General features: G+C 45.5%; 1 protein-coding gene across 2 annotated transcripts in view; it reads right to left on the reverse strand.

Annotated features, from left to right (window-relative positions):
- The window catches only part of LOC118091176 (protein lifeguard 3), a 30151-nt gene extending 4343 nt beyond the window's left edge, over positions 1 to 25808 (reverse strand). The window contains exons 1-7 of one of the 2 annotated variants that reach the window (XM_035127860.3): positions 25746 to 25808; positions 6650 to 6803; positions 5047 to 5144; positions 4044 to 4108; positions 2984 to 3037; positions 1421 to 1471; positions 1008 to 1047 (exon numbers count right to left, since the gene is read on the reverse strand). In XM_035127860.3, the coding sequence (XP_034983751.1) occupies positions 1008 to 1047; positions 1421 to 1471; positions 2984 to 3037; positions 4044 to 4108; positions 5047 to 5144; positions 6650 to 6794 (453 nt within the window). In that variant the 5' untranslated portion in view covers positions 6795 to 6803; positions 25746 to 25808. Of the gene's footprint in view, positions 1 to 1007; positions 1048 to 1420; positions 1472 to 2983; positions 3038 to 4043; positions 4109 to 5046; positions 5145 to 6562; positions 6804 to 25745 lie in introns of both variants that reach the window. The other variant, XM_035127852.3, reaches the window with a different exon arrangement.
- Between the last annotated feature and the right edge of the window lie 730 nt (positions 25809 to 26538).

The following is a 26538-nucleotide window of genomic DNA, read 5'->3' on the forward strand; positions in this document are numbered from 1 at the left end:
GGTGCCTTAGAGCAGGTGTGGCTAACCTGTGGCCCTCCAGATGTTTCTTGGCTCCAACTCCAGCCAGCCCCAACCGGTATAGCCAAGGGTCTTCTGGACTGAGGAGTTGTAGTCCAGCAACATCTGGGAGGGGCATGTTAGCCACACCTGCTCTAATGCAACCTGTTCCTAAGCTGTTTGTCAGGCTTCTTCTTTGTTTCTCTTTTACTAGAAATGGAAGGCACTTGTATTTAGACATTGCCGCTGGTTTTAAGGTGCAGCATCTTTTATCTCTGCTGCTATTTCGAGTTTGTCTGGCCTTTATTTTTAAGTGTTTGGTTGTACTAAGTTCTTTAGAAACTGGTTGTTTTATTTGTACTGATTTTGGTGGAAGAGTGGGACATAAATAAATTGTTTTATTATTAATCCCTTAACAATAACATTTTTGCTAATTTATGACTACATAGTCCCTGAGGAAACCTGTTACATTCACAAAGTGGGGCCCCAAGAGAAATATAAATCTTTGACTGAACTGTCTGGAGTTGCTGCAACAATAAGAGAGTCTCCAAAATTTAATAGGGTGAGATATCCCCAGAAGAATCTTGTGTACATAATTAGACATGGCCTTCAGATCTAGATTGGGTGTAGATCCAAAATAGCTGATTAACCTTTTGCTCAGGTTAAGCTACATACAAATAGTTTCAGGTGTTGACTGGAGTATAAAGCAAGACTAGGCACAGAGAGTTTAGCATCCCTCGGAGCGCTGGTTTTTCTGGAATTTTTATTTTTTAAAAATTTCCATCAGTGAAGCTCAGTGAGTAAGACCTTGACTCAAAACAATCCCTCAGTCTAAACTAGCATGTAAGGATTCAGGTAGGTAGCCGTGTTGGTCTGACGCAGACAAAATAAATAATAAAAATTAAAAAATTGTCCAGTAGCGCCTTAGACACCAACTAAGTTTGCTGGGTATAAGCTTTTGTGTGCACATTATTAGCTGCCCAAGCCCCTTGAACAACTTGCCTACTTACAAAGATGGTCAGAAGGATAAGATTCCATGGGAAGCGTCTCCTGGAAGAGATTGAAAAGAAAGAAGGTATGTAAGCAGTGTCACTAGGGCCAAGCGTTTCAGCACATCCTGCTAGCTGTAGGCATTTTTCACCAGAAGCAAAGAGGCCAAATAGGTTGCAATCCTACTCTAGACTCCAAAGCAGCCTATGGGTTCAGACTTCATTCAAAGTGGATGCACACTCCTCCAGACACTGCACCGCTGCCTCCAAACCACCCACAAGTAATGGAAGAAAACGGTGTTTGGGAAATTGTTGTACAGCCTAGTTTTCCCATGTTGCCCAGCTGCCACTCATTTCAAAACCCCGCCTCACATTCAGCCACTCACCTACCTGTACATCCCACAGTCACCAAGAATATCCAATGTAACACTCACCGTGGGCCCTCACAGCATGCCAGCACCAGGTAAGTGACGAAGAACACAGCACTGGGGGAAGGAAACAAGAGTGAGATGTTTGAGTCATACCGTAGTCGGACCTTGCATCTATCAAGTACTTTGCATCCCTCCCTAAAGACACAAAAAGGCTGGGATTTCAGATGCACAAGAGTTGAATATGGCACCCCCTAAACCCTGATTAGTGGTTAATCTGGCTTCAATTGTTGTGGTGTGGGACCTTGATTAGGAGAACTCAGGGCACTGCCACCACTCCTGAGCACCACTTCTGACGCCTCAGGGGGCGTTTAGTCTCTGTTGCTTTCTCTCTATACATCACATCTTAGCAGAGCTAGGGTTGTTCACCACTGCTTCTACTACGATCTCTACTCTCTTGCACATGGAAGTTGGTGGGATAGACCAGGGACAGGGGACCTATGGCCCCCTGGATCTTGCTGAACTACAACTCCCATCATCCTCGGCCATCAATCATGGTGGCTGGGGCTGATGGGAGATGGAGCCCAGGAACATCAGGAGGGTGATAAGTTTAACATCCTGGGACAAGATGCCCAGTTATCTCCAGGCTTGTTTCACTTCTCCTATTTGCAGCCTAATCTTATTTCCAAGTAAACATGGGTAAGTCCTACAGAGTTTGAAGCAAATCACTTCCAGGCAAATGCTCCTCCTATACACCATGTTCCATGCCAAAGTTCTATACTACTCAAAACAGCAGTAATGGGAAACGGAGGGGGAACTGCAACCAAGTAGGAACATTAGCACCAAGTCAGGATCTCATAGCTGACTTCTGATGCAGAATACATCATGGACCTTCTGCCTCACCTCCAGCCATGCCAAAGGGTGACAAGAGACACACGTTTGGCCTTTGGGTGATGCTTGTAAACATACAGTGGTGTGCCCTTAACCCTGTGGTAGCAAGCTGTGTGCCTGGCCAGGCAAGGAGGTGATTTAACCTGAAGTTCCATCCCTGCTTCCACAGGCACAGCTGCCAGCTTTCTGGAGAACCCTGGGCAAGAGGCTTTCCCACCCCCAAAGAAGGGTGTATCTATAGTCACACAGATCCATGATAGCAGAAAATGTTGATTTAGCCCAAGTTGTACCACAGAGCTCAGAACAACTCCATGGACTAGAGCAGTGTTTCCCAACCAGTGTGCCTCCAGATGTTTTGGGACTACAACTCCCATCATCCCTAGCTAGCAAGACAAGTGGTCAGGAATGATGGGACTTGTAGTCCCGAAACATCTGGAGGCACACTGGTTGGGAAACACTGGACTAGAGGGCTATTGATGGCTACTAGCCCTGGTGCCTGCATTCTGCTTCCACAGTTGGAGGCAGTAATGTTTCTGAATAACAGTTGTTGGAAAACCACAGGAATGCTCTTGTGCTCTGGCTTGCAGGTTTCCAATGGGCTTCTGGTTGGCCACTGTGAGAACAGGATGCTGAGCTGCATGGGCTATTGGCCTGATCTAGCAGGCTCTTTTTATATTTTTAACTGAGCAGACAGACAGCACAGCCCTGTAAGCATATTGGAGAGGAACTAATACTTACTAAGATACGTAGTATACAGCAACATTTCTCCGTACAAAACTGGATACGGGTTCACTGTGGAGAGTGAAAATCACGTAGTATAAATATTTTCTCTCACATTAATTATCATGGGAGGCAGGATGCTGCTTCTCCAAGACATCCGTATGATCCCTTCAAACTCCTGTCTCTACCCTCACTGCTAAATACGGTACTAACATTTCCTGCCATGTCATCCTCATAAGGAATAGATCATGAACAGGAGACGACTGTTAAGGACATGCTCCAATTGCAATGCATAGTCTAGTATAGAGGTGCCCCAAACTGTGGTCTGAGGATCACTGGTGGTCTGTGGGCTGTGGTATGTCCACATTTAGGACACAATTCATATTTAGTTTTAATTGTATTTCTATTGCTTCTTTTATTTCTTATATTGTACTTCATTGTATTACAGTCCTAATTCTATGGAATGCAAATTCTTATACAATATAAGGAATAAAATAAGCAATGGAAATACTTTAAAAACATACAGCATCTAGCACAGTGCATTGCAATTGCTACAACAAGTGGGGGGAATAATTAAGTGGTCTGCCAAGACCCTCAGCAATTTTCAAATGGGAGTTTGGGAACCTCTGTTCTAGAATAAAGTCAGAACTATTTTTTCCTGTGGTTTAAAATAAAAGGTGTTTCTATTTCCCTGGTGGTACTAACTCCAGTAAATAATAATTCCAAGCATTTAGTATAGCACTAGAACTAACTGCTTGAGGGAGAATTGTGGCTCTTTTAATTTTACTACCAAAGATACCCCTAAACTGTTTGTTCTCTTTCCTTACCACCATAGACTGAGTTGGAATTTAATAAGAAGTAAATTATAGAACCAGTATTATTCCAACAACACTATTAACTACTCTGATGTTAGCCTGATTAATACCATTGCTGGAAGCTGAAAATAAATATTCTGAGCTTCAACATGAACAAAGGGGAAATAAAAAATACATTGCTTTGCTGAGCACCATTATTTTGCGGACATTTCTCAGTAGGGAAAAGCACTACTGATCTGTGACTGCTGGGGCAAAAAACTTACACAAAGGTGAAGACTGCAATGATGGCCACAGTTATCAGCAGCTGCAGTGAAATGATGGTGTAGACCTGGAAATTAAGACATGCGGTATACATAAAGCTGTGTAAATGCACAGTAATGCCAACCTAGAGACTGGAAATGAATGGTGCTCATTCTAAAGAACCCCTGATTACAGAGAAGGCCAGTTGCTTCCAACAGATTATGTCGGAGCCACCTGCAGTTCACCTATCTGTTTGCAGGCTAGGAGTTTTTTCTAGACTCTTGCCCTGGAGCACAGGTGGGTACCCTTTGCCCCCCCCCCTTTTTAAAGAATTGTCAGAAATAGTATGTTTCTTTTTCTTCCATAGTGGTAATTTTTATTCAATGACAATGTTTATTTTTTAGCCGTGATGTTACTCAACTAAAACTCCCATCAGCCCCAACAAGTATAGTCAATGGTCAGGGATGTTAGGGGTTGTAGTTTAGCAACATCTGGAGGGCCCCAGGTTCCCTACACTTGCCCTGGGGGATATAAACTGAGTTTGCTACCTACCACATACCATTTGGGAAAGCAAGAAACACAATGTATTTCTGAACTGCTTCTCACCTAGGTGCCTGGATGCTGTGCTCAGCTGTCCTTCCTTACAGTTCTGCATTTCTGAAATGTTACACAGTCACCCAGGGATAGCAGAAGCGGGTGCTTTAAAATGCTAGCTGAAAAAGCAGCATGGTTTGTTTTATTAACACTGTTAGCAAAACTTTCAATTCTCTAAAAGGAGTCCCTGCCCCTATCATGTCTAAACGCCTAGTTGTTGCCTTGTAACCACAATTCATTCATTTCTGCAGAACGGGGCAACGCTCCTCCTAGCAGAGTGAATAGACTCCTTTGCAAGGATACCAAGGATTGCTCACTGCAGATTCTCTCCCTCTGACACAAGGCAACAGACTAGCTTCTTCCAAGAGAAGTATCCATTAAAGCAGAGGCTGCAATGGGGGACCACGCAGCGGTAGTTCCTCAAGTTACTACCTTGCGGATGAAAATGTGTCTGACTTTCCTGTCATCCCAGTCTGCTGCACTGAAAGTCGCATCCTCTCCAGAAACGCCGCCACCGCCATAGACATCTCCTGTCAAAAGGAAGGCAAAATGGTGGTATTCATGCTACATTAACTTCACCTGCTCTAACTAGAGAAGGGAAGAACCAGGAGCAATTTCCTGGCCTGGGTTGGCATAGTATTTTCAGAACCTTCTGGGGTGGGTGTGCAAAGATTTGCTTCCCCACACAGTCAACTCTTTGAAAGACTGAAGGTCTCTCAGTGCCCTCAGAGCTCTAAATCCACCCTCTCTAGCTACGCATTGTCTTCTGCTAAAATCACCTTCTCCCATATGGCTTTCCTCTGCACTGATCATTCAGGTTACTTAGATCTCAACACCTGGGTATTTACTGCCAGGGAGCTGCTACTGAAACCAAGCCGCTTGATTGCAAAATGTCCTGAAGCTGTGCATTAAGTACATATTCTTCTCAGACCACTTTATGTGGCTAGAAATGCATTTGCCTCAAAAGGCAATTTTAGCTGCAGATCAAAGAGAGTGGCCTATTGTAGCATAAGCCTTTCTTTTTAATGCCTCCTCCGTGACACACATACCTTTTAACTTCCTATTAACATAACCTAGATTTGATTACCGCACCATAGTTCCATATTCATAGTCACTAGAGCAAATGAGAATATGCACTTTGCCCATCCATCCATATAAGTATATGTAAGCATAAAGGAAATCCACCCTTTTAACCAGGTTGTTTGAAAGTATAATATGGAAATTCAATCAGGCAAATAGATCAGGGGTAGGGAACTTGTGTCCCTCCAGATATTGTTGGACTACAACTCCAACACTCTCTCTCTCTCTGTGTCCCCTGCCAGTTGCCCTGGGACTGCAGAGCTGGATAAAGCACACTCCAGCCCCAAACCACATCAGCTAGAACAGGCATCCCCAAACTGCGGCCCTCCAGATGTTTTGGCCTACAACTCCCATGATCCTTAGCTAACAGGACCAGTGATCGGGGAAGATGGGAATTGTAGTCCAAAACATCTGGAGGGCCGAAGTTTGGGGATGCCTGAGCTAGAAGATCAAGGGGTCACTGGGAGGCTGGACTCCCTGCCTCTCAAGAAGACCATAATGGCAAAGCCCAATTTGGCCCCTTTTCATAAGCTGCAGAAAGGAGCAGCTGCTTCAGTGCTTGCTTTATTCTTCCCTCCCCATTCTTCTTTCCTTTTGTGTCATCTCCATTAGATTGTGAGTCTGTGGGCAGGACAGTGCCTAGAAAATGTTAGGACATTTTAAAAAGGACGAAGAGGAGGAGGAGGAGGAGAAAGAAGAAGAGGAACAAGAACAACAATATTTAATACTTCCTGCTTTTGTAGCCACCTAGTTGTGGCATTTCGCTACTCCCTTTTCCATTTGCTTTTCAGCTAGCCAACCCCCCACCCACTCATGAATGTATTCCCCCTTCCCCATCATAAGAGGGAAAAAATATCAAATTGCATACCAAAGCCCATTGGGACCGTAGGCATAATAGGAACTGGCTGTGGATAACCCCCTGGTTGTGAGTAGCCTCCAGGCTGTGCGTACCCACCACTGTATGGTGGGGGCTGTGGTTGTGGCTGTGGGTAGCCTCCTGGGTAGCCTCCTGGGTAGGCCGCAGGATATCCCCCTGCTGGTGGAGGATAGAGGGGGTTCCGATCATCGTAGCCTGGTGGAGGAGCAGAGGGGCGTGACATGTCTCAGCACTGAAAAACAAAAGAGGTAAAACCCTGATAGTGCACCTGCAAAAAAATCCCACCGTACTGAACAAAAAACCATGCATATCACCCTTTATATACCGGGTACATGCATCACCTCTTGTGTCTCGATGGTACATCAGAACCAAAAATGGCCAGTAGGGGGAGCCAAAAGGAAGCCACAAGGCAGCAAACGTCATGCTGAATAGAGCTGTCCATAAGAGCAGGCTTCACCAACCTGGTGCCCTCTGGAATACAACTCACATCAGTGCTACTGCTGATGCAAACTGTGCTTCGAAACTCCTGGAGGGCATCAGGTGGATGAAGGCTGTAGTAGCAGAATCCTAAGACTAAAGGAAGAACATATGAAGTTGGCTAGCAGGGGTTGGAGGGCATGTATCTTTGAAATGCAATGCTTTGGCACCTGTTGACTGTTTATTTTTTAGGCAGTGCCGTGGTAATCTCCACCAACTTTCCTCTTTATTTTTTGTTGGGCACTTGAATGCACAGCTTTTATTTATTTATTTAATGTATTTATATATCCCTCCCTTCTAAGGGAAAACAAGCACAAACGAGCCCAGAGTTCCCCCTTACCACCATACATGGATGGCCACAACAGAAAGATGTTCATTAGCAAACCCCCCCCCAGCCCCAGCGCCTGCTTATTTCATGGCTTGTCAGCACTTCTTACATGTAAAAGGGAAAAATGTTATCACTGGGGTAAAGAACCTTTTTAAGCATTGGTTTCAGGCAATCTTCCAGGGACTGCATGTCAGTGGGTGGTGGGGCCAGGGGCATAAACAGGCAAAGCAATGAAAGTAACATTTCACCTTTGTAGAGCAGGCACCCGCCTCTACCCTCCACTCAGGCCGAGTTCAATGACACATTTCGACTGGGCAAAACCACTTGAGGAGAATGTGAAACATGGCCAGTGAAGGGCATGGCCTGGGGAGAGTCCCAAAGGCCAGGCAGAGAGGCCTAGGAGGCTACACTTTGCCCTGGGGCCTAAGATTTCCCACCCCGTGCTATGGTTGTGCTTGACTCTACAACAGGACAATACCAGTGTTGTATATCCAGTTGCCCAGTCATCTGTACACACCATACGTTTAAACTACCTATGCGGCTTCCTTCTAAGGATCCTGCGGACGGTACTTTATCAAAGGTGCTGGGAATTGTAGCTCTTTGAGGAGCAAACCACAGCTCCCAGGATTCTGTTGTGCTTTAAATGTATGGTGTGCACGCAGCCTGTGTGTGGCATGTTAGAATCACCCCAGGAAATCAGTGAAGGAAGCTTTTGTGAAAGCCGGAAGAAATTTGGTTGCCTCCCTATCCTGGTCCCCATTCAGGGTGTTGATATGCTGCAAATGTGTGGGGCAGGCAAGGCAAGCAGAGCATTACTGTACCTCTGCAGACTTCTTCACAAGGCTAGAAAAATTCCAATCAGGAAAACAAGTCCTTTTTTGGAAAATTGTATCATCCACAATATTGCTACAGTGCTAGGCAATGACTGGATATGCTAAGGCTACAAACCCAAGGATTAATGAATCTGTATGTCACAAATTCAGCCTTAATGGCAGAGCATGTGTTTGGCATGCAGAAGGTCCCAGGTTTCAATCCTCTCCAGGTAGTGCTGGGAGAGACCCCTGCCTGAAACCCTGAAAAGCCTCTGCCAGTCAGTGTAGACAGTATTGAGCTAGATGGCAATTTCCTTCCTGTGTCCCAATGAGCATAAAAAACAGATATTGCTGCTCCTAGGCCTCTTTAGGAACAAACTGTACCTCAAAAGTGCCGACTATGAGGCCAAAGGCTGCCAAGATGGTACGCTCCCTCAGCTGTAAAACATTGACACTCCTTTCTGGCTTGTTGCCACTCACCCACAACTTTTAAGCAAGCTAGCTCTCTGGGAAAGAGGGCAACTTTCTCCTGAGAAGACTCCTTGTGGAGAGGGGAGCTGGGGGAGCCTGTGTGAACAGATTAATTTTGACCAGTCACAGGTAGACAAACATATGGAAGCCCCCTGGGGAGGGAGAAGAGAACATGGCAGCCATCCATGCCGCAGCAGATGCAATATTTTCCATACACACACACACACACACACACACACACACACACACACACACCGCCTTTTTCAAAAAAAATTTCCTTCCAGGGGCTTATGGGAGGAAGAGGGAGAAGTGAAAGAAAGTAATCTGTATTTCGCAGGACAAGACAACATTGTGATAAGCAGTTTAGAGGAAGGGCAAACAAATCCTTTCCGGATGTATAAGGGGGCACTCACCGAATAAACAGGGAGAACTTAAACACAGAGAAAAAGGAAGGGTCTGCTTGTTTTGCAGAATTGACATTTGCAAGGCAGTCCTATTATTCCCTAGTCAGTTCTGAGTATTGAAAAGAAATGGAAGGAGGGGTCATGATAAGCAGTTTAATAATTACAGTACTGTAGTTAAAAACTGGTGCAAAGGGCAGGCAGCATTCTTCCTCATTTTCCATGGCTTCTTAGTTAGAGGGAAAGTGAGAGAGAATGTGGTCGGGTCCAGAAAGACAGATTTGTCAGGAAAAGCTTTTTGCCTGACAGAAATAATTGGGTTCTTCCAAAGTGAGGTTGTTGAGACCTTGGCCTTCCCGTCCACCAAAGACTAATTTGCACTTTATTGTTTATCCTGCCTTGTGTATGTACACAGGAGGTTGGATGCTGGCACCTCAAACTGCTGCTATGACAATTCATATAGTTAAAGGAAACGTCCGTGAGACTGCCGAAGCTTATGTAAACATCACCCTTTTCTATCTCGAAGCATTGTTTTCATCTTCAGCATATGTTACCTCCTCTCCATGTACATGGGGGGGGGGGGGGGAAACACACAGAAAAGATGCCCCATTCATTTCCTGTCTGGCTAGAAGGAGACCAAGGGAGATCTCCTGAATCACAACGAAAAAGGTATTATGAATATAAAGTAGCTTCTCATTGATATCATCTGTTCAAACCCTAACAGGGTCGAGGAGTGAGGGATAATGAAAAGTACTAATGCCCAATGGCTTAACAGTAGTACAAGTCAAAGGAAATAAACTGAGAGAAAAATGCAGTGACTTTTGACTCTACAAAGCAGGAGTGGGGAACCTGTAGCCCTCCAGAGGGTGTTGGATTACCACTTGCCATGTTGGCTGGGACTGATGGGAGTCGGGAGCTCCAACAACATCTGGAGGGAGTGGACACAGTTCCCCCATCATTGCTACACATTGACTAATACTGCTGCAAACAGCACCCACACCAGGGAAGAAGCGGCCGGGTCAGGGTTAAATTAGGTTTACTTAAAATATTTAGAAATACAAAAGGCATTTTGGATCTATAGTGTTGACATAGGGCAAGGGCATGCCCGTTATCCCCTGCGGGAAGTTTATTTTAAAGGACTATCCCTTATTCTCTAATGTCACAATTTCCTATCGCATAATGCTTTCCTAAACCGGCTGCACAAAGTAAGGATCGATCCTTTGAAAACAGAGTGAAGGGCATCTAGCAATCCTAATTAGCCTTAAAAAAATACAGTTGAGGGGAGACGCCTAGTCACATGAGCAGAGAATGCACCTTCCAATGTTTGGAGAGCATGGGTGGGGACCCTCAGGCCAAATTCCTTTATCGGGCCTCTCCTCAAGCCACAGCCCTCACCAGCCCTGCACTGCAACCTTCTTCATGGCTTTTGCTTGGCTGGAATGCGTCCATGAACTGTGAGAATACGGCATCTCCTGCTTGGATGGATCACTGGGAAAACATGTGCACTTTTGTGAGGCTGGAACGTAGCCTATGGTACAATAGCAAGTATCTGTTGTTTGCCCACTTTTACCTCTGACTCTGTGGGTTAAACCACTGAGCCTAGGGCTTGCTGATCAGAAGGTCGGCGGTTCGAATCCCTGTGATGGGGTGAGCTCCCGTTGCTTGGTCCCAGCTCCTGCCAACCTAGCAGTTCGAAAGCACGTCAAAATGCAAGTAGATAAATAGGAACCGCTACAGCGGGAAGGTAAACGGCGTTTCCATGTGCTGCTCTGGTTTGCCAGAAGCGGCTTTGTCATGCTGGCCACATGACCTGGAAGCTGTACGCTGGCTCCCTCGGCCAATAATGCGAGATGAGCGCGCAGCCCCAGAGTCGGTCACGACTGGACCTAATGGTCAGGGGTCCCTTTACCTTTACTTCTGACTACGCCCACAACGGGTATGTGGTTTCCCAAAGATTTCCTACGAGGAACTGTGGCCCTTGGATGGAAAAAACCCACCTCTATAAATTTACAATGCTAGGCATCTGCAAGGACTTGAGTTCAAAAGCAAGACTCGAGCAGAAGTCAGGGGATATAAAGCTTGGTTTAGATCATGGGTAGGCAAACTAAGGTCTGGGGCCCAGATCCGGCACAATCGCCTTCTAAATCCGGCCTGCGGACGGTTCGGGAATCAGCGTGTTTCTACATGATTAGAATGTGAGCTTTTATTTAAAATGCAGCTATGGGTTATTTGTGGGCCATAGGAATTCATTTATTTTTTATTTTTTCAAAATATAGTCTGGCCCTCCACAAGGTCTGAGGGACAGTGGGCCATCCCCTCGCTGAAAAAGTTGGCTGACCCCTGGTTTAGATCCTCCATTCTAAACTGAAATTAGACAACACTGAAATCAATGGGATGCACTCACCTTTACTTAGGTTTCTGTTGAAACAGAGGGGCCTTAAGTGAATAAAACTTGCCACTTGGTCCAACCTCATTTTTCTTTTCTTTTTTGCACTCCCCTCCTCTCCTTGGTAACAAGCAAATTCTTTTATCTGACAGTAGAGCAAAGAGCTCAACTCCAAAGGTCATAAACTACACTGGATCAGATGCCCAAAGAAGTGCCAGAAGGAGAATATGTTGCAGAAATGACCAGTTAAACAGGTAATGGGTGACTGGAACATCCCTATCTGCCTGGAGCGAGGCATGTGTGTGTACAGATATTGTTGAAATCCAGAAGGGGGTATTTGTGAGGGAAATGATCCAAGGCCTCCTGGGCAGGCCAGGGAGCAAGAGCAAAGCCAAAGGAATGGAGGAAATAGTGGTTCCTATTCCAGTGCAGTACTTAGAAAAATTGCATGCATTAAAAAGAAACTGCCAGAGTTGTTGGGTGTTTTTTAACAACTAAACAATAAACACAAAACTAGATGGTGCAACACCTCTCTGTCCAAGTACTGTACCAAAATACTGTGGAGCTACCATACAGGAACTAGTCAAGATTAAAGCAGATACAAATAGTACTTTAACTCCCTCAGGTAATTTTCTCTAATGACCATTTGTCACCAAGGTCACACAAGACAAGACCTGTGACTGGCACAACATTCCAGACGTCACTCTTTGTTGCACTTGGCAAAGTGCCAAGAAGAGAAGGATGTCTTATGCACCTCCCTATCCTATCTTTGAAAATTTGTTTACATTATGTTTAAAGAGCAATTTACAGAGCAGATTTCTAGAACAGACAGACAATTCGAAACAACCATTTCTACTGCCCTAACTCACCTCCTGAAATCACTTTGGAAATGCTCTGCTAGATGTGAGACCTACTTATGTTGCAATACCACTACTCTACAGATTTTATATTCCCCCTGCTGTCACTACCGCCACCCTGACAGATATATGTACATTTGGGATGGTTCAAGCCTCTCTTTCTCTTGACTGGCTTGTATTTTTACAGATACTGTATATATATATATATATATATATATATATTTTTAATGCTAGCTGCCTTGGATGCCAAAATCCTGGCAGAAGAATTACATCCTCACCCCCATGTGTCATACAAATCTAATGCTAAAAAGCTGTGGTTTTGCAAAGTTCCGATATATTTTAGTAAAAAAATAAAAAAATGTTGTTTTAATATAGAAGAGCAGGAAGTCCGATATTCGACCACCCAAATAGGTGCATGCTCCGTGCTGAGGTACAAACTCGGTAGACAGTACAATTAGCAAAGAAAACAGGCGCTGCAACTATTAAGCAGGTTGCAGCTCCTTGTCTACACTGGTGCCACATGCAATACAGATGTCTCTTCCTGCAGAATTTGTTCTATTCTTGGCTCTCCAACCTGGCAGCCTGCCCCTCTGAGTCAGGCCTCAAGCATGAGACTAATTGAGGCAAAGGGAGTGGCGCAGAACTCCACCTCCCCAAACGCTCGGCTCAAAGAGAATGCTCTTGAGGCAGCAGCTACAGTATGAAGTAAGGTGGTACCAAGGAAAGCCAGGCAGCTCCGTGCTTGAAAAGCCTCTGTGTCCAAGGGCTCCATCTAGATTAAACAGCAACTGCTGCAGCAAGCAGCAGAATAAACCACCAGTCGCCACCTTGTCTACATTTATCTGTTAAGTTGTGTTTTCTGCATTTATGAAGCCGCCCCATTGTAAGGAGTTCTATGGGCGGCTCACAAAGTGGCCTGGGAGAGCAGGGACGGCACAATTAACAAAACTGACACAATTTAAAAATACAATTTAATGCTCAATTGAAAACTAAAACCATAAAACACAGGGTATTTAGAAGTTTGGAGTGAACAATAACATCTTCACACCTTTAGTTACAGGTAGGTAGCCTGTAAGGTAGTTAACAGCCATCAACAGGTTTACCACTCCTATCAGCCCATCACCCATTCCCACCCACCCACCACCCACCCTCTGTATATACATAAGTGTATCTGAAGAAGTGTGCATGCACATGAAAGCTCATATCAAAATAAAAACTTAGTTGGTCTTTAAGGTGCTACTGAAGAATTTTTTTTATTTATCTTCACACCTTGGTACCCAAAAGGCCACTATGACGGTGGAGGAAACTCTGTAGGAAAACCAGTCCCTGAGCAGGGTTCCAGTGCTAAAACGATTCTCTCCCCAGTCAATTCCCAGGGCCAACTGGTTTTTCCCACCACACTTCATTTGACAGAGGAACTTTAAGCCAGGGCTTTGGCATAGGATCTTACAATGTAGTTTGGTCCATATGGCAGAAGGCATTATTTCAGGTACCCATATCCATATCCCTACGGTGAATGACTAAGGAAGTTATTTAACCACGTAGCCTCACGGGAAGGGGGGGCGGGGTTGTGGTTGGCTCTGATAATATTGAAGAATCTAAAGACCCATCTAAAGCACTGGAAAAAGCCAATGACTAAGTTCACTGCTTCAGACGCAAAACCAAGAGGAAGTCTAGTCTGACTGGGTCCATGTGAGTTCTGTGAGCTCCCTGCATTTGCCTTGTTTATCTGGGTGCGTTCAGCACCCTGCTTGATAACAGCATAATGTTACAGGCTGCAGCTCAGCCAGGGGAACTCTCTTTCATAATGAGCACACCACAAACTTCTTCGATGAAGGACGAAAGTCTCTCCATGGGGGGGAAAGGGGGGGATAGTAGAGAGTTTCTGGCTTCAACAACATTAAAAGAGCGTATGATTTCAGCACTTAGATCAAGAATACACCAGCCCCCCCCCCCATCCCTGCAGCTTCAGAATCTGTTTTGACTATTCCTAGTTTACCCAGACAAGTGTTATATTAAATGTAATTGAGGATATCTTGGTGGAGCATTTCCACCACATGTCAGGAGCTGGTGTTCCAGAGGGGCTGACGCTCTTCTCACTCACAACCAGCTCTTAGGCATCTTACACACAGCAGCAAAATGCTGATCAGCTCATGCATTGACATTTCATTTATGGTAGCCATCATCACATTCCTCAGGCAGCAGAGCCATAGCTGCCAAGTTTTCCCTTTTCTCGCGAGGAAGCCTATTCAGCATAAGGGAAAATCCCTTTAAAAAAGGGATAACTTGGCAGCTATGAGCAGAGCACTAAAAAGGAAGCTGTTAGTAGCATGTGCTGCACCAGAATGAGGTTTGCTTCCCCTCGACCCACGCTCCAGAAAGCCAAAAGACCATAGCTGGGCTCTCTTTTGCTGCTCTCTCCCGGAGCAGAGCTTCTGCTGTTGTTGTTAAATACTTATTTCCAGACCTGCCTAGAAATCTCATGAGACAGGTGGGTATTGGGGCAATTATGAACATATCAGTTGCATTTCAGATTTGCATAAAGACTGAAATGAGTAGATGTGATCCCAGCAGGGGACAAAAAAAATAAGAGGAAATTGATAGGTTGGATCCAGTGGAGCACCACAAAGTCTTATCTGGCAAGAAATGCTAAACTGAACAAAATAACAATCAACAAGGCCTAATGGAAATGGCTTGCCGCTGATATTCCAGAGGAAAGGAAGGCCTCTTGCTGACACCTTTTTAGCTCCAGGTGGTGCAATATTATGAAAAATGTGCCTGTACTTTGAAAGAGAAGTACAATCAATTAAAAAACTGGCTACAGGAAGTGAGGGGAGGTACATGCATGTTGCTTTTCTCTACACCAAGTCAGTTCAATAAAACTCAGATAATGTGTCCATACAGAATGGACTGATTTAGGTTGAAATGAACAGAAGTTGGCTTTGGTGTGTAGTAAACGGGTAATCCATGTCCACCTTCCCATGTTAGCTTTCTGCAATAGGAGCCACTGCAGAGCAACTCCTTGAGGAGCCCCATGTCACCCAAAGACGGAGGAGGGGCTGATGTAGAGAGGCAGCACGTAGTAGACTTCTCTCACGTACCAGGAGGCTTTCCACACCACTGCTTTATGTCGCAGAGGCACCCAAGTCGTAGAAAGGCAGGACACTACGCACCCAGAAAGCCAACAGGCATGCAACAGAGCTAGCTGTCTTCTGCCTGGTAGTTCTCACTCCCTTGTACCTCTGACTCACCACTGCCGTCACCCCATTCTAAGATACGGCTGTGCGTTCTGTGTTTGTTCACTACAAACTCCCCTTGTTCAACCTCTCAAGATAGCAGTTGTTTCCCTGAAAACAAAGCATGGCTTCTTCCATAGAGAATCACTCTGCTGCAAGCAGTACAAGCCGATGGAGCTTGTTGTTGCAGCGAGAGAGAGAAAACTTCCCACATCTGCGTATAGAGGGGAGAGATGGAGAGACAGAAACCAAGCTGCTTCCTTCTCTCCTCCCCACATTGTCACCAGCAACCCCATTTGCTTTTCAGGAACCGTGGAATCAGAAGCTGAATACAGGGAGGAAGTAAGCTAGCAAAGCGCCAGAGCCAAAAAACGAAGTCACTCTTGCCTTCTTGTTGCAGCAACCCTGGTCTAATCATCAGCGATGGCTTGCTCGGCATGCATCCTTGGTGTTTTCTGCCCTTAACTGGACTCATTTACACACTCCGTGGTTCTCTAAGGCATTTATAGCACAAGCCTAATCGCATCTACTCAGAAGTAAGCCCTACTACATTCAGTGGGGCTTTCTCCTAGGTAAATGGGGTTAGGATTGTAGCCTTAATCCGTCTCCTTGAGTGAAGGCTGAAGTGACAACATGTAGGTTTGTAGAACAGTTCTTCCCACACGCCCATCACAAGGTCCACAGGACACCAGGAACTGAAAGTACCGGTAAGTACAACATAGCAGTACCATCTACTTCTCATGAAAAAAAGCCTGTTCAGGGACTCACTAATTATCTGCTGAGTCACAGTCACATGTGATTTACGGTAGGAATTAGGTGTGGTCCTACTTCTTCCCTTGAAAAAGGAGTCAGAAGGGGAGAAGCCTAAAAAGGAATGGTCCCATCAGTGGGAGAGAGAGAGAGAATGGGAAAGCTTCCGGCTTTTTTTCTTCTAGGTTTCTAGAGGAACAGGTGTCAGTTGCAGCAAAATCAAGCCTTGTGGCACCTTAAAAACAAACTGATTTCTTATTGCACAATGCCAAAGCCTTTCAGGGCTGTAGCTCAGGGGTAGAGCATCTGCTTTGCATGCAGAAGGTCCCAGATTCAATCCCCAGCATCTCCAGGCAGGGCTGAGTGAGATTCCCTGTCTGAAACCCAGCAAAGCTGCTGTAGTCAGTGTAGACAATACTGAACTACATGGACCCAATGGCATCTGTCTGTATAAAGCAGCTGCCTATGTAAGAGCTTGGAATACATGGCATTTCATACTATGAATAGTGCAGTGCACAGCAGCAGAGGCCTCACACCAGTCTGTTTTTAGCAAGAGACTCTAGATCCCAGAAACTGAATAATTCTGAAAGTGACAAAAGTGTTTTTGGACAGTGTCCACTGTGATCCTATCGGCCTTAACACAAGCTGCCATTCTTTCTAGGTCATGAGACACCAAAGCTAAAAGCAAAACTTCTGACTTCTGCAAAAGAAAAAAGATCTATGGGAAACGCCTGCTTTTGTTTCCTGCCCTTAAATGTTCTGCTTTTTTCTAAACTTATTCCTTAATACTTTTGTTTATACTTGGAGCCTGGTGGGTGCCTTATACAAACATTTCTGTTGACTAAGTTTACAAAAACATTAACAATACTGGGCTGCACCCTACTAAGTTTTACTCAGAATAGACCCATCGGAAATTCAGGAACATGACTAAATTGGGTCCATGAATTTCAATGGGTCTACTCTTGTGTAAAACTTGATTGGTTACTACCCAGAACTCTCACGGTGTCCAATGGGGCTTATTCCCAGACAAGTCTGCTTTAGGACTGTGCCCTCAGTAACATATCTGCAAATGGCCACTGCAGCTATTAATCCATGTGACTTACTATCCTTCCCCATTAAAGAAGACTTTCTCTACCTGGTGTCCTCCATTCATTTTTGACTACTGCTCCCATCAGTCCCAGACAGCCATTTAGGGATAGATTACATATTACACAAGGGTTCTGCAATCAGATCTCCTGATATTTTTGGGTTTTGCTTTGGTGCCTTTGGGGGGGGGCTCCAATCTTGGAGCTTCAAGAGAGAAGGGAGGAGAGTAAATACCCCCTCCGCCTAGCCCAGGCTTCCTCAAACTTGGCCCTCCAGATGTTTTGAGACTACAATTCCCATCAATCCCTGACCACTGGTCCTGCTAGCTAGGGATCATGGGAGTTGTAGGCCAAAAACATCAGGACGGCCAAGCTTGAGGAAGCCTGGCCTACCCCCACACTGGTTCAATAAAATTTGAACTCAGCTACTCCCGCAGTCACCTTATGGTCAATGTCAGACAGGCAGAATCCAACATTTCCACCATGCTGCGGTGTCAGAGCACCCGGGAGTAGCTGAGTTCTTGGCAGCAGTGTCTCAAGGAGTAGTTTAATAGGAAGAAATCTCAGATTATATATATATATATATATATATATATATATATATATATATATATATATACACACACACACACACACACACACACACACACATACAATTAGTGTATGCAGTTTACTGTTGCCTCTTTGTATGCATTTTAAATACTTTTGTATGTGACTTTTTTCTTGCGGTTCTATTTGTAAAATGCCTAATAAAGGTTTGATAGTCAAATAAAATTTGAAGGACCTCATTAAAACTACAGGAAATCCAACCACAATTCTCCAGTGTTACACGTACATTAACCCTGAGTCAATACGTTATATCGTTCCATCTACCTCTCATGTTTTCTCATAAAACTCTCCTCAAGTCACTCCCCACTGTTCTTTTTTCCTCTCTATTCTTTTTCCTTTCATGGGTACAAATATAATATTGCATTTAGCTGGGGGCTCCAGACATTTTGAACTCTGATGCAAAGTTTTTGCTCTATTCCCAGGCTCAAGCAAACTTTACAAAAATCCCTTTCAGAGCTAAAGCTGGGGCAGGGAAAACACCTCCTATTATGAATAGGGCAGGGCAGGAAAGGCCTCATGGTTCCATCAGTCTATTTTTAGCAAGAGGCTTCAGGAGGACCAGAAACTGAACTGTTCTGCAACTGAAAGAAGCTTTGTCTAGGTGTTGCATTTCATGAAATAAATAAGATGAGCAGTGAGCACTCATAGTTGGGGATGGAAGAGTGATCCTTTTTAAATAGATGTATGCGTGGAATTTGTCCACATCGAACCATTCTTTCCATCAAGTGCAGTTCATTCATGCATTGCCGGTTAAAGAAAAAGAAAGCCTGGTTAATCATATGCAAAATTATAAGCAGGAACAAACATATATCATACATATAAAAGTCATGCCCCATGCAATACTACATTTCTACAATATAATTTTGCAAATATAAATACCTAAGTACTTTACAGAGTTGTATGCATTGTTGTATGCTGATGTGCTGGATCCTTTAGGAAACTTGAAGTGCACATGTACATACTGTTCTAGTGTAATAATGCAAGAATTGTTCATGGTTTTAGCAAAACCAGTAAAAAAAATAACTTGCTCCTCAACAAGATCAAGGAGCAAGACTGAAACTAGAAAAAGTCATACAGATAAGTTTGGCATCAAGATTTTCAGAACATGTTGATTGCTATTCACAGTGTTCATTTCCTTTAAAAAGCAAGTTCTGGTACCTAAATCTGATCCCCAATGTCTCTGGTCTGGATGCTCAGATCCAACCCCGCTCAGCAAGGCGCGTAGCAAGGGAGGGGCGAAGGGGGCAGGCCGCCCCTAGCTCCACTCTGCCGGGGGCAGCACGGGGGCAGTGCACGGGGGCAGTGCCCCGGCCCCTGGCCCGTCCCTCGCATCCTCCGCCCAAGCAGGAAGAAGCAGAGCACCGGCCGAGCTGGCTCATCCTGGCGCACATATCCTGACGTCACGACTCATGTGCACTGTAGAGTGACGCCCCGCCCCCAGGGGGTGCCGCCCCGGGCAGCCAAGCGGCACCGTTCGCCACTGACCCCACTCCTTTTGTAGCTTCAGCACACATACAAACAGCACTCTTTAAATTTGCTTTGTCACTTATCATCGTACTGACTTTCCCAGCTTGAGGATGTCATAGCCAGACCATTTTGGGTCAAAAAAAGAAGATCCAATGTTCCATTTTCTTTTAAAATAATGGTTGTTATTGTAGTGTCAGGGCCGGGGAGTGACGGCACGCCTCTCTTGTGTTGTTAAAATATTGCTCTTGGATTGAATCCTTAAACTAAAGGGCCAGGCCTCTGCAAGACAAACTGATTTTCCCTAATGCAGCTAGCTACCTTTTTAAAATACAGTCATGTAGTAGAGATGGCTTAGGAGAATGTGAAACTAACAAAGCACAGAGAAGTGCTCAATCAGCTCAGACTCAAAGCCTCTGCCAACAAGGCCCCAGAAGTACAGCTCTAATTGAGAGAAAGAGCTGGGAATAGAAGAGGTTTGTTTGCTCTTGCCAAGTGCTTTGATTATTTCCAACTTCTTTCCCGGCAAAGGCTTCTAAACCTTTTACAGCAGCAAATCTGGAAGAAATTCAACAGGTGCAGCTTCACGACAAGGAAACATTTCTGTCTCAGGACTGGAGTACCTGATACAGTTGCCAAGGAGGGCTTCCGGCTTCGTGGAGAAAGTCAGCTGATGTCTGCAGGGAGCTGATGCAAACCAGCAGCTTCTGTACCTTATAGAGGCAGTCATCACAAGGACTGATTAAAAGCCATGTTGCACGTGTTGACCAAAAGGCAGACCACACAAGATAGCACCACTTTTATACTCGATGTTCTGAATGCAAAATATTTTTAAATTTTAACAGCTCTTTTAGTAAACATTTTCCCCCAGGTGTGGGTATACAATAATATTTAACGGGGAGGGTCATCTTCAGAGGCAATCCACCAATATTTTCAAGCTTCATTTTGTAAAATGCCCCCTTTGCAACAACAACAAAAAAGAACTGACAGTTTTTCTTTATAAATCTCAGCACTGGAGTAGACCTTTTTTTACATTATGTGACACTTTGCTCAGAACCATATAAGCAGGCCTTCCAATACCCCTATAAGCTATTTCTGCAAAGAGTTTTAAAAGCTGCACTTTAACTTTTCACAGTTGGGATTTGGGGAAAAAGTAAGGCTTATATTCAGGCCAATACGGTAACTCTCTGCCCAGTCCCTGCAAGTACATCTCTCCCCCACATCCTTACTAGACCCCCCACATGGGAGAGGCAGGAAAAAGAATAAAGTTAGACCCAGCACTGGGATAGGCAGAGACCTCTCAGCTTAGCCCAGTGCCCTGATGGGGATGCAAATTGCTCCTTCCTGATTTGATGAGTAAAGACTCCCCACTCAGCCATTGTTCAATGGGTGAACTTGGGCCAGTTATTACAACTCAGCCTGCCCTAACCTATCACACCAGGCTGCTTCGAGGCGTGAATGCAGAGGAGAAAAGCACATATTCCTGCAATGAGCTCTTTCGGGGTAAGATGGGATATATAAACATAGTAATATGTAACTAACTAGGCACAGATCAGCTGAGAAGGTGTACTGTGTGTGCATGCTGTGTTTATGCGCACATTCAGGGTGTGTGGATGTTTACAAAGAGAAAGGTTTTTAAAAGCCAGTTGCCCTTCCCAGACCTGAGGTTTCTATTGACTTGAGACTCTGAGTCTGATATCTCCATCTCAGGAAGCAGAAAACACACACATACACACCGGGCTCCACATTATAGCTCATGTCACACTTACCAAATAATAATAATAAAAGCTAGATTTAGTATGGGGTGAGGTGCTCTCTTCTTCCAGAAACTTGGGGAAACTCTCTCCGCTGTTGCATTTTTAAGTTTCTGGGAGTAGGAAAGAGTGTTAGCCATTTCACATCTCAGCACAAGTTGTTATGTGCAGCCCCTGCCTGCCCACCTGACTTCGGGGAAACAAAGAGGTCAATTGAGGGAAAGGAATCCCAAACTCCCAGCCAAGTTGGAATCAATTGGAATGGAAAAGTCAAGTCATGCTTTTTCATTCGCTTTGCTCCCTTCTACACCAGAAGATGCAAGTTGGGAAAACAGAACAAATGCCTGGGAAGAAACTGATCAGGAACATTACAGCAAACCTGTGCCGCAGAAATGTCTCTAGTCCTGTACACAATTTGAGGAGCTTCAGCTGGTCTGCTGGTCTCACTGTCCTCCTCCTCTACTACCACCCAACTTGTTTCAAACCAAATACGGTGCCTGGTTAGATTTGGCTTGTGTTTGTAAAAAAACACATCATGTTTTAATATTTTTTCTACCACATGTTTTTGATTCCCACAATGGCCTCGGCCAATCCAGTTGTTAACACAGCAAGCCAATACATGTCTCCTTAGAAGTAAGCCTTGTTGTATTCAATGGGGTTTACGCCCAGGTAGGTGGCAATCGGATCACAGCCCTAAGCTCAAGCCTTCTTCCTTCAGCTCACCAGCCTTTTAGAGCAGAGGCTGCATGGGAAGGCCTGGGGGAAAAACCCGGAAAAATGGGGGGGACAGACAGGTTTTTTTCCGGGGGGTTTCCCAGGCCTTCCCATCTCTAAACATGTGCATACCTGAGCCATGCAACTTAGACCTTTGCAAACAGGAGCTTTTCGATTTAAATCTAATTCTTCTTTTCTCAAAGAAGCCAAGAGAAAATATGGTAGTTACTATTTCCCAGGTCCTTATTTGAAAGTTCAAAAGAGGGATGAATAGGACTGAAATCCCCTTAGGGAAATGAATGCCCAAGAAGATGCAGAGTGGCTAAAAAACTTCAGGTTGGTAAGGCAGGGCACGTTGCCCAGCTTCCTTACTAAGCATAGCTGCTTGGGAAGGACTGGTGATCAACCTCCCTACCCTGGGGCTGAAGAGATTCTATAACTCTGTTTTTAAAAATGTCTGAGGAAAGGGCGGGGCTACAGTTTCAAGAAGCCAGAGCCTTTGCTTTGTATGCAGAAAGTCCCAGGGTTGCTGGAGAGCAGCTACCAATCATCATGGAAGATGAGCACTGGGCTAAATGGTCCTAAATTGCCTGTCCTGGAATATGGCAACTTCCTTTGTAGATCAAGGGAATTCTCAACCCCAATAACCTTGGAATGTCACGTGTTCACTGCAAATGATTTGTTACCGGTACAAGAAACAAATGCATATGTGAGAAAGAAAGAATTGAAGTATCCAAGGATGAAAAGGCCTGTTCTTGTCTTGCCACCCTCCAGACCACATGTGGAAGAGGCATATGATGAAGAAGGGCCTCAGAAGAAGAACACAGAAACTGGGGTGGTTTATATGGGGAGGGGCAGTCCTTCAGGTATTGTGGGTCTGAGCCATTCAAGTACTTTCAATTGGGTCCAGTAGCTAATTGGGTCCAGTAGCCAGTGCAGTCAGGCCTAGATTACCTGCAAGCCATTTCTTCAAGCATGTACAGTATCTCCCTCTTGCTACTCCAAAGCCCTGTTTTGGCTACACAAGCTCACTATTAAGATGCATGACTCCAGACTGCCACTATTATGTAGGAGGGGTTCATTGCATACTGTAGATTTGTTCTTCTTCTTCTTGTTGTTGTTTAGTCGTGTCCGACTCTTCGTGACCCCATGGACCAGAGCACGCCAGGCACTTCTGTCTTCCATTACCTCCCACAGTTTGGTCAAACTCATGTTCGTAGCTTCGAGAACACTGTCCAACCATCTCGTCCTCTGTTATCCCCTTCTCCTTGTGCCCTCAATCTTTCCCAACATCAGGGTCTTTTCCAGGGAGTCTTCTCTTCTCATGAGGTGGCCAAAGCACTGGAGCCTCAGCTTCAGGATCTGTCCTTCCAGTGAGCACTCAGGGCTGATTTCCTTCAGAATGGTAGATTTAGGTTTCCCTAATTAAAGTGGATTGAAGCTCTCTCTGCTCTAGCACAACAAATCCACATATTAAAAAAAAAAAGAATCATCATTTTTGAATTTTGAAAAGTGAGAGGGAAATACATTAAAGGCTATAAAATGAATGAAGGACTAATGGGAATTCATTCAAACACCCCACAAGTCAGCCAAGATGAATGCAGGATAAATGCTCATTGTTGTATAACCACTCCATAAACAAGTAAGAATAAATGTTCAATCAAGGCCATTTTCAGAAACGTTTTCAACAGACATCTAAAATAATACAATGAAGAGGCAGGGAGTTTCAAGGTACAGATTCCAGTCTGAGGTGGGCTTGCTAATTAATGTGGCCCATAGTAGAAAAGTGAGCCATAACTTATGGAAAAGGCCAGTGTGTGATGGACACAAAAGTGAATTTTAATTGAGGTTTTGGTTATAGAGTATACATGTTTGTTCTGGGTAATAAATCTGTTGACTTAAAAAACACACACACAGATTATTTGTGAGTGACAGTCCAAGCAGAAATTTAAAGGATTATTAATAGTACGGTAATCCATTTCTTCTCAAGGATTAATGTGACAACAAGATGACCAAACTAAGCAACCATGTCCAGTTTGTTTGTTTGTTTGTTTGTTTGGTGTGTGGGTGTGGGTTTGGAATAAAAAGCCAACCAAATCCAGACCATGCATTGAAGTATTCAGAGTTTTTGTCCTAGTGACACAACTAGGTTGGGGAATCCCAGGGATGGGACAGGAAAACTCTACTGAAATGGAATAGCAGGTTAAATATTTTACTATAAAATGACTGCATTTGATAGAGCTAGGGAGATGGGGAGCAAGAACAGCAAGGGGAGACTAGGACAGAAAGGAATCAGCAAGCCTGGGAACAGGTTGGTCAGGCAAGGGAGTAAAATAGCCTTGTCATTTCAGCAGACGAGTGGAAAAACCAAGGGACATTGTCAGCGGAGCAAATGTCAAAGAAGGCCAACCAGCCCTTGCCCCACCCCATTACATCACAGTGTTTCTGTGAGCATGACTCTTTCACAAAGTTCTGTCTGGCTTCCTCTTCTTCCTTAGAAGCTGCATCTTTTGCCAACTCCACATGTCTTGTCCCTGTGGCCTTGGCACTTAGGCAAAGTTTCGCCAGAGGGAGGGCATTCTGTGGACCCACTGCAGAAAGAGCAGGTCTCTCTCTCTCTCTCTCTCTCTCTCTCTCTCTCTCTCTCTCTCTCTCTCTCTCTCCCTCCCTCCCTCCCTCCCTCCCTCCCTCCCTCCCTCCTCCCTCCAGTGCCCAAAAAAGTCATCTTCCACTTAAGAACCAATTCCCCTCTCCTGGAAAGGAGTCTTAGGCTACAATCCTAACCCCATTTACCAGGAACTACACCCCACTGAATTCAGTAGGGCTTGCTTTGGCACAATGCCTACCCATTCTCAGAGGGTGGGAGGGCCTCTTTGCTGAATATCTTCGGAGGGCAGACATGACACAGACAGATGACGGATGTAACCACACCCATCATAAACACTAACACTGCTGTACTAAAGCAACCCAATATTCTAGAGAAAAAGGAAAAACCAGAATGAAAACTTCCATGATCTAATATTTCAGCCAAGGAATAAATGCAGTCAGGTGACTGGAAATAACAAGGGAAGACTGAGCATCTCCCTCTGCTTCGGGTGGGGAGTCGAGGCAGACCAGCCACGCCAATCTCTCAGCCAACACAGATCTTTTGCCGAAACCAGTCCCTGAAAAGCAGGGCGAAATTGCCATACCAAGAGCAGGCTCCCTGGGAGAGCCACTTAGGTTTAATATGTGCTATGGCTCAGCCACAGAAATCTTTCCGCGCCCTGGCTACGTCTCGGAATAAGTGAGGTAATGAGCTCCTCTGGGCATACGCAGAGAGTTACCAGCCCCCCTCGCACAGCAAAAACGAAACCGCCCGACTCTGCTTAGTTTACACTCTGGCAACGATTTCACAAGCAGCCCCGGGACGTGCCTTTTGGCCGTTCAGCACCAGGTGCCAATCAGGCAAGGGCGATCCAATGGCGGGTTCCGACCAGGGCCAGGCGCCAGGCACCGGAGCCCCGCGCTCGGCTGCTTCCCGGCGCGGAGTAGGGCTGGCTACCGTCAGGATCAAAACAGAGCAAACTCCGACCAAAGAGTCAAAAACCTCGGGAGGAGGAATAAAAAACCGAGTGTGCGTTTTTAACAAAACTTCAGAAGGCGCGAATGCACCAAGGGCGCACAGAAAAACTTGCCCGGGAGGGGGGAAGAGAACGCATCTCTTTTGAGTCCCTATCCGCACCTGCTAGGGCGCCTGGGGAAAATAGTTAAAAAGCCACAACCCCGCAACGCAAGGGGCTTCCTCACGAGCAATCCCTTCCCGAAAGCGCAGGCCCTCCTTTCCTTACCTTGGTGCTGGCGCTTGGTCCCCACAGACTGAAGTTTCCTTCTCTCGCAGCAGCCGCGACTCCGACGCAGAACTTAACAACACTTCTCTCCTCCCAGCACTTGGGAGGCGAGGGCGGGGCGCGCGGGGAAACGGAGGGAGGAGGCGCCCGGGAGAATCCCCGCCCCGCCCCCGTCCAAAAGTAATACAGTACAGTACAGTACGTTGCGAGCTGCTGCATCCGAAGAGCTCAGGGTGCCTCCAAGTGGCTCGATCGGGTCCTGCCGCCAGAAAGTCGCGCCCATTTGTTGTTTGGAATGAGCTTTCTTTGACCTCAAGACGACGTGAAAGCGCGCAGAATCTGCAACATATCACGGCTTTAGCCCAGCGAAATCTACCGGTATTTGGTCTAGGGCAGTGGTTTTCAACCAGTGTGCCGTGGCACCCTGGGGTGCCTTGAATGATGGTCAGGGGTGCTGTGACTGCGGGCAACACTGGCCTCTGTCCCTCTTTCCTTCTCTCCCTTCCTCTGATGCCCTCTAGCATCTCTGCCTCCCAAAGGCTTGCACAACCGTTTGTGGCAGCAGCCTGGATATAAACTCCCCAGGCAAATGGTGTCTCTAAGGTTGGCCAGGGGGTGCTTCCTAGGGCCCTGTGGGCAGTGTGAGGAGGCACCTCTCTTTGGGGCGGGGCGGGGCAGGAAGCAGCTCAGAGACCAGAAGACTCCCAAGGAGAGAGGAGAAGAGGCTAGGCTGAGGGATCACTCCCCAAAGGGGTAAGGAGCTGCCAGCTCTGCAGGCAAGGGGTGCCATAAC

Source organism: Zootoca vivipara, chromosome 1 (assembly GCF_965207765.1).
Source record: "Zootoca vivipara chromosome 1, rZooViv2.hap1.1, whole genome shotgun sequence".
Taxonomy (NCBI): domain Eukaryota; kingdom Metazoa; phylum Chordata; class Lepidosauria; order Squamata; family Lacertidae; genus Zootoca; species Zootoca vivipara.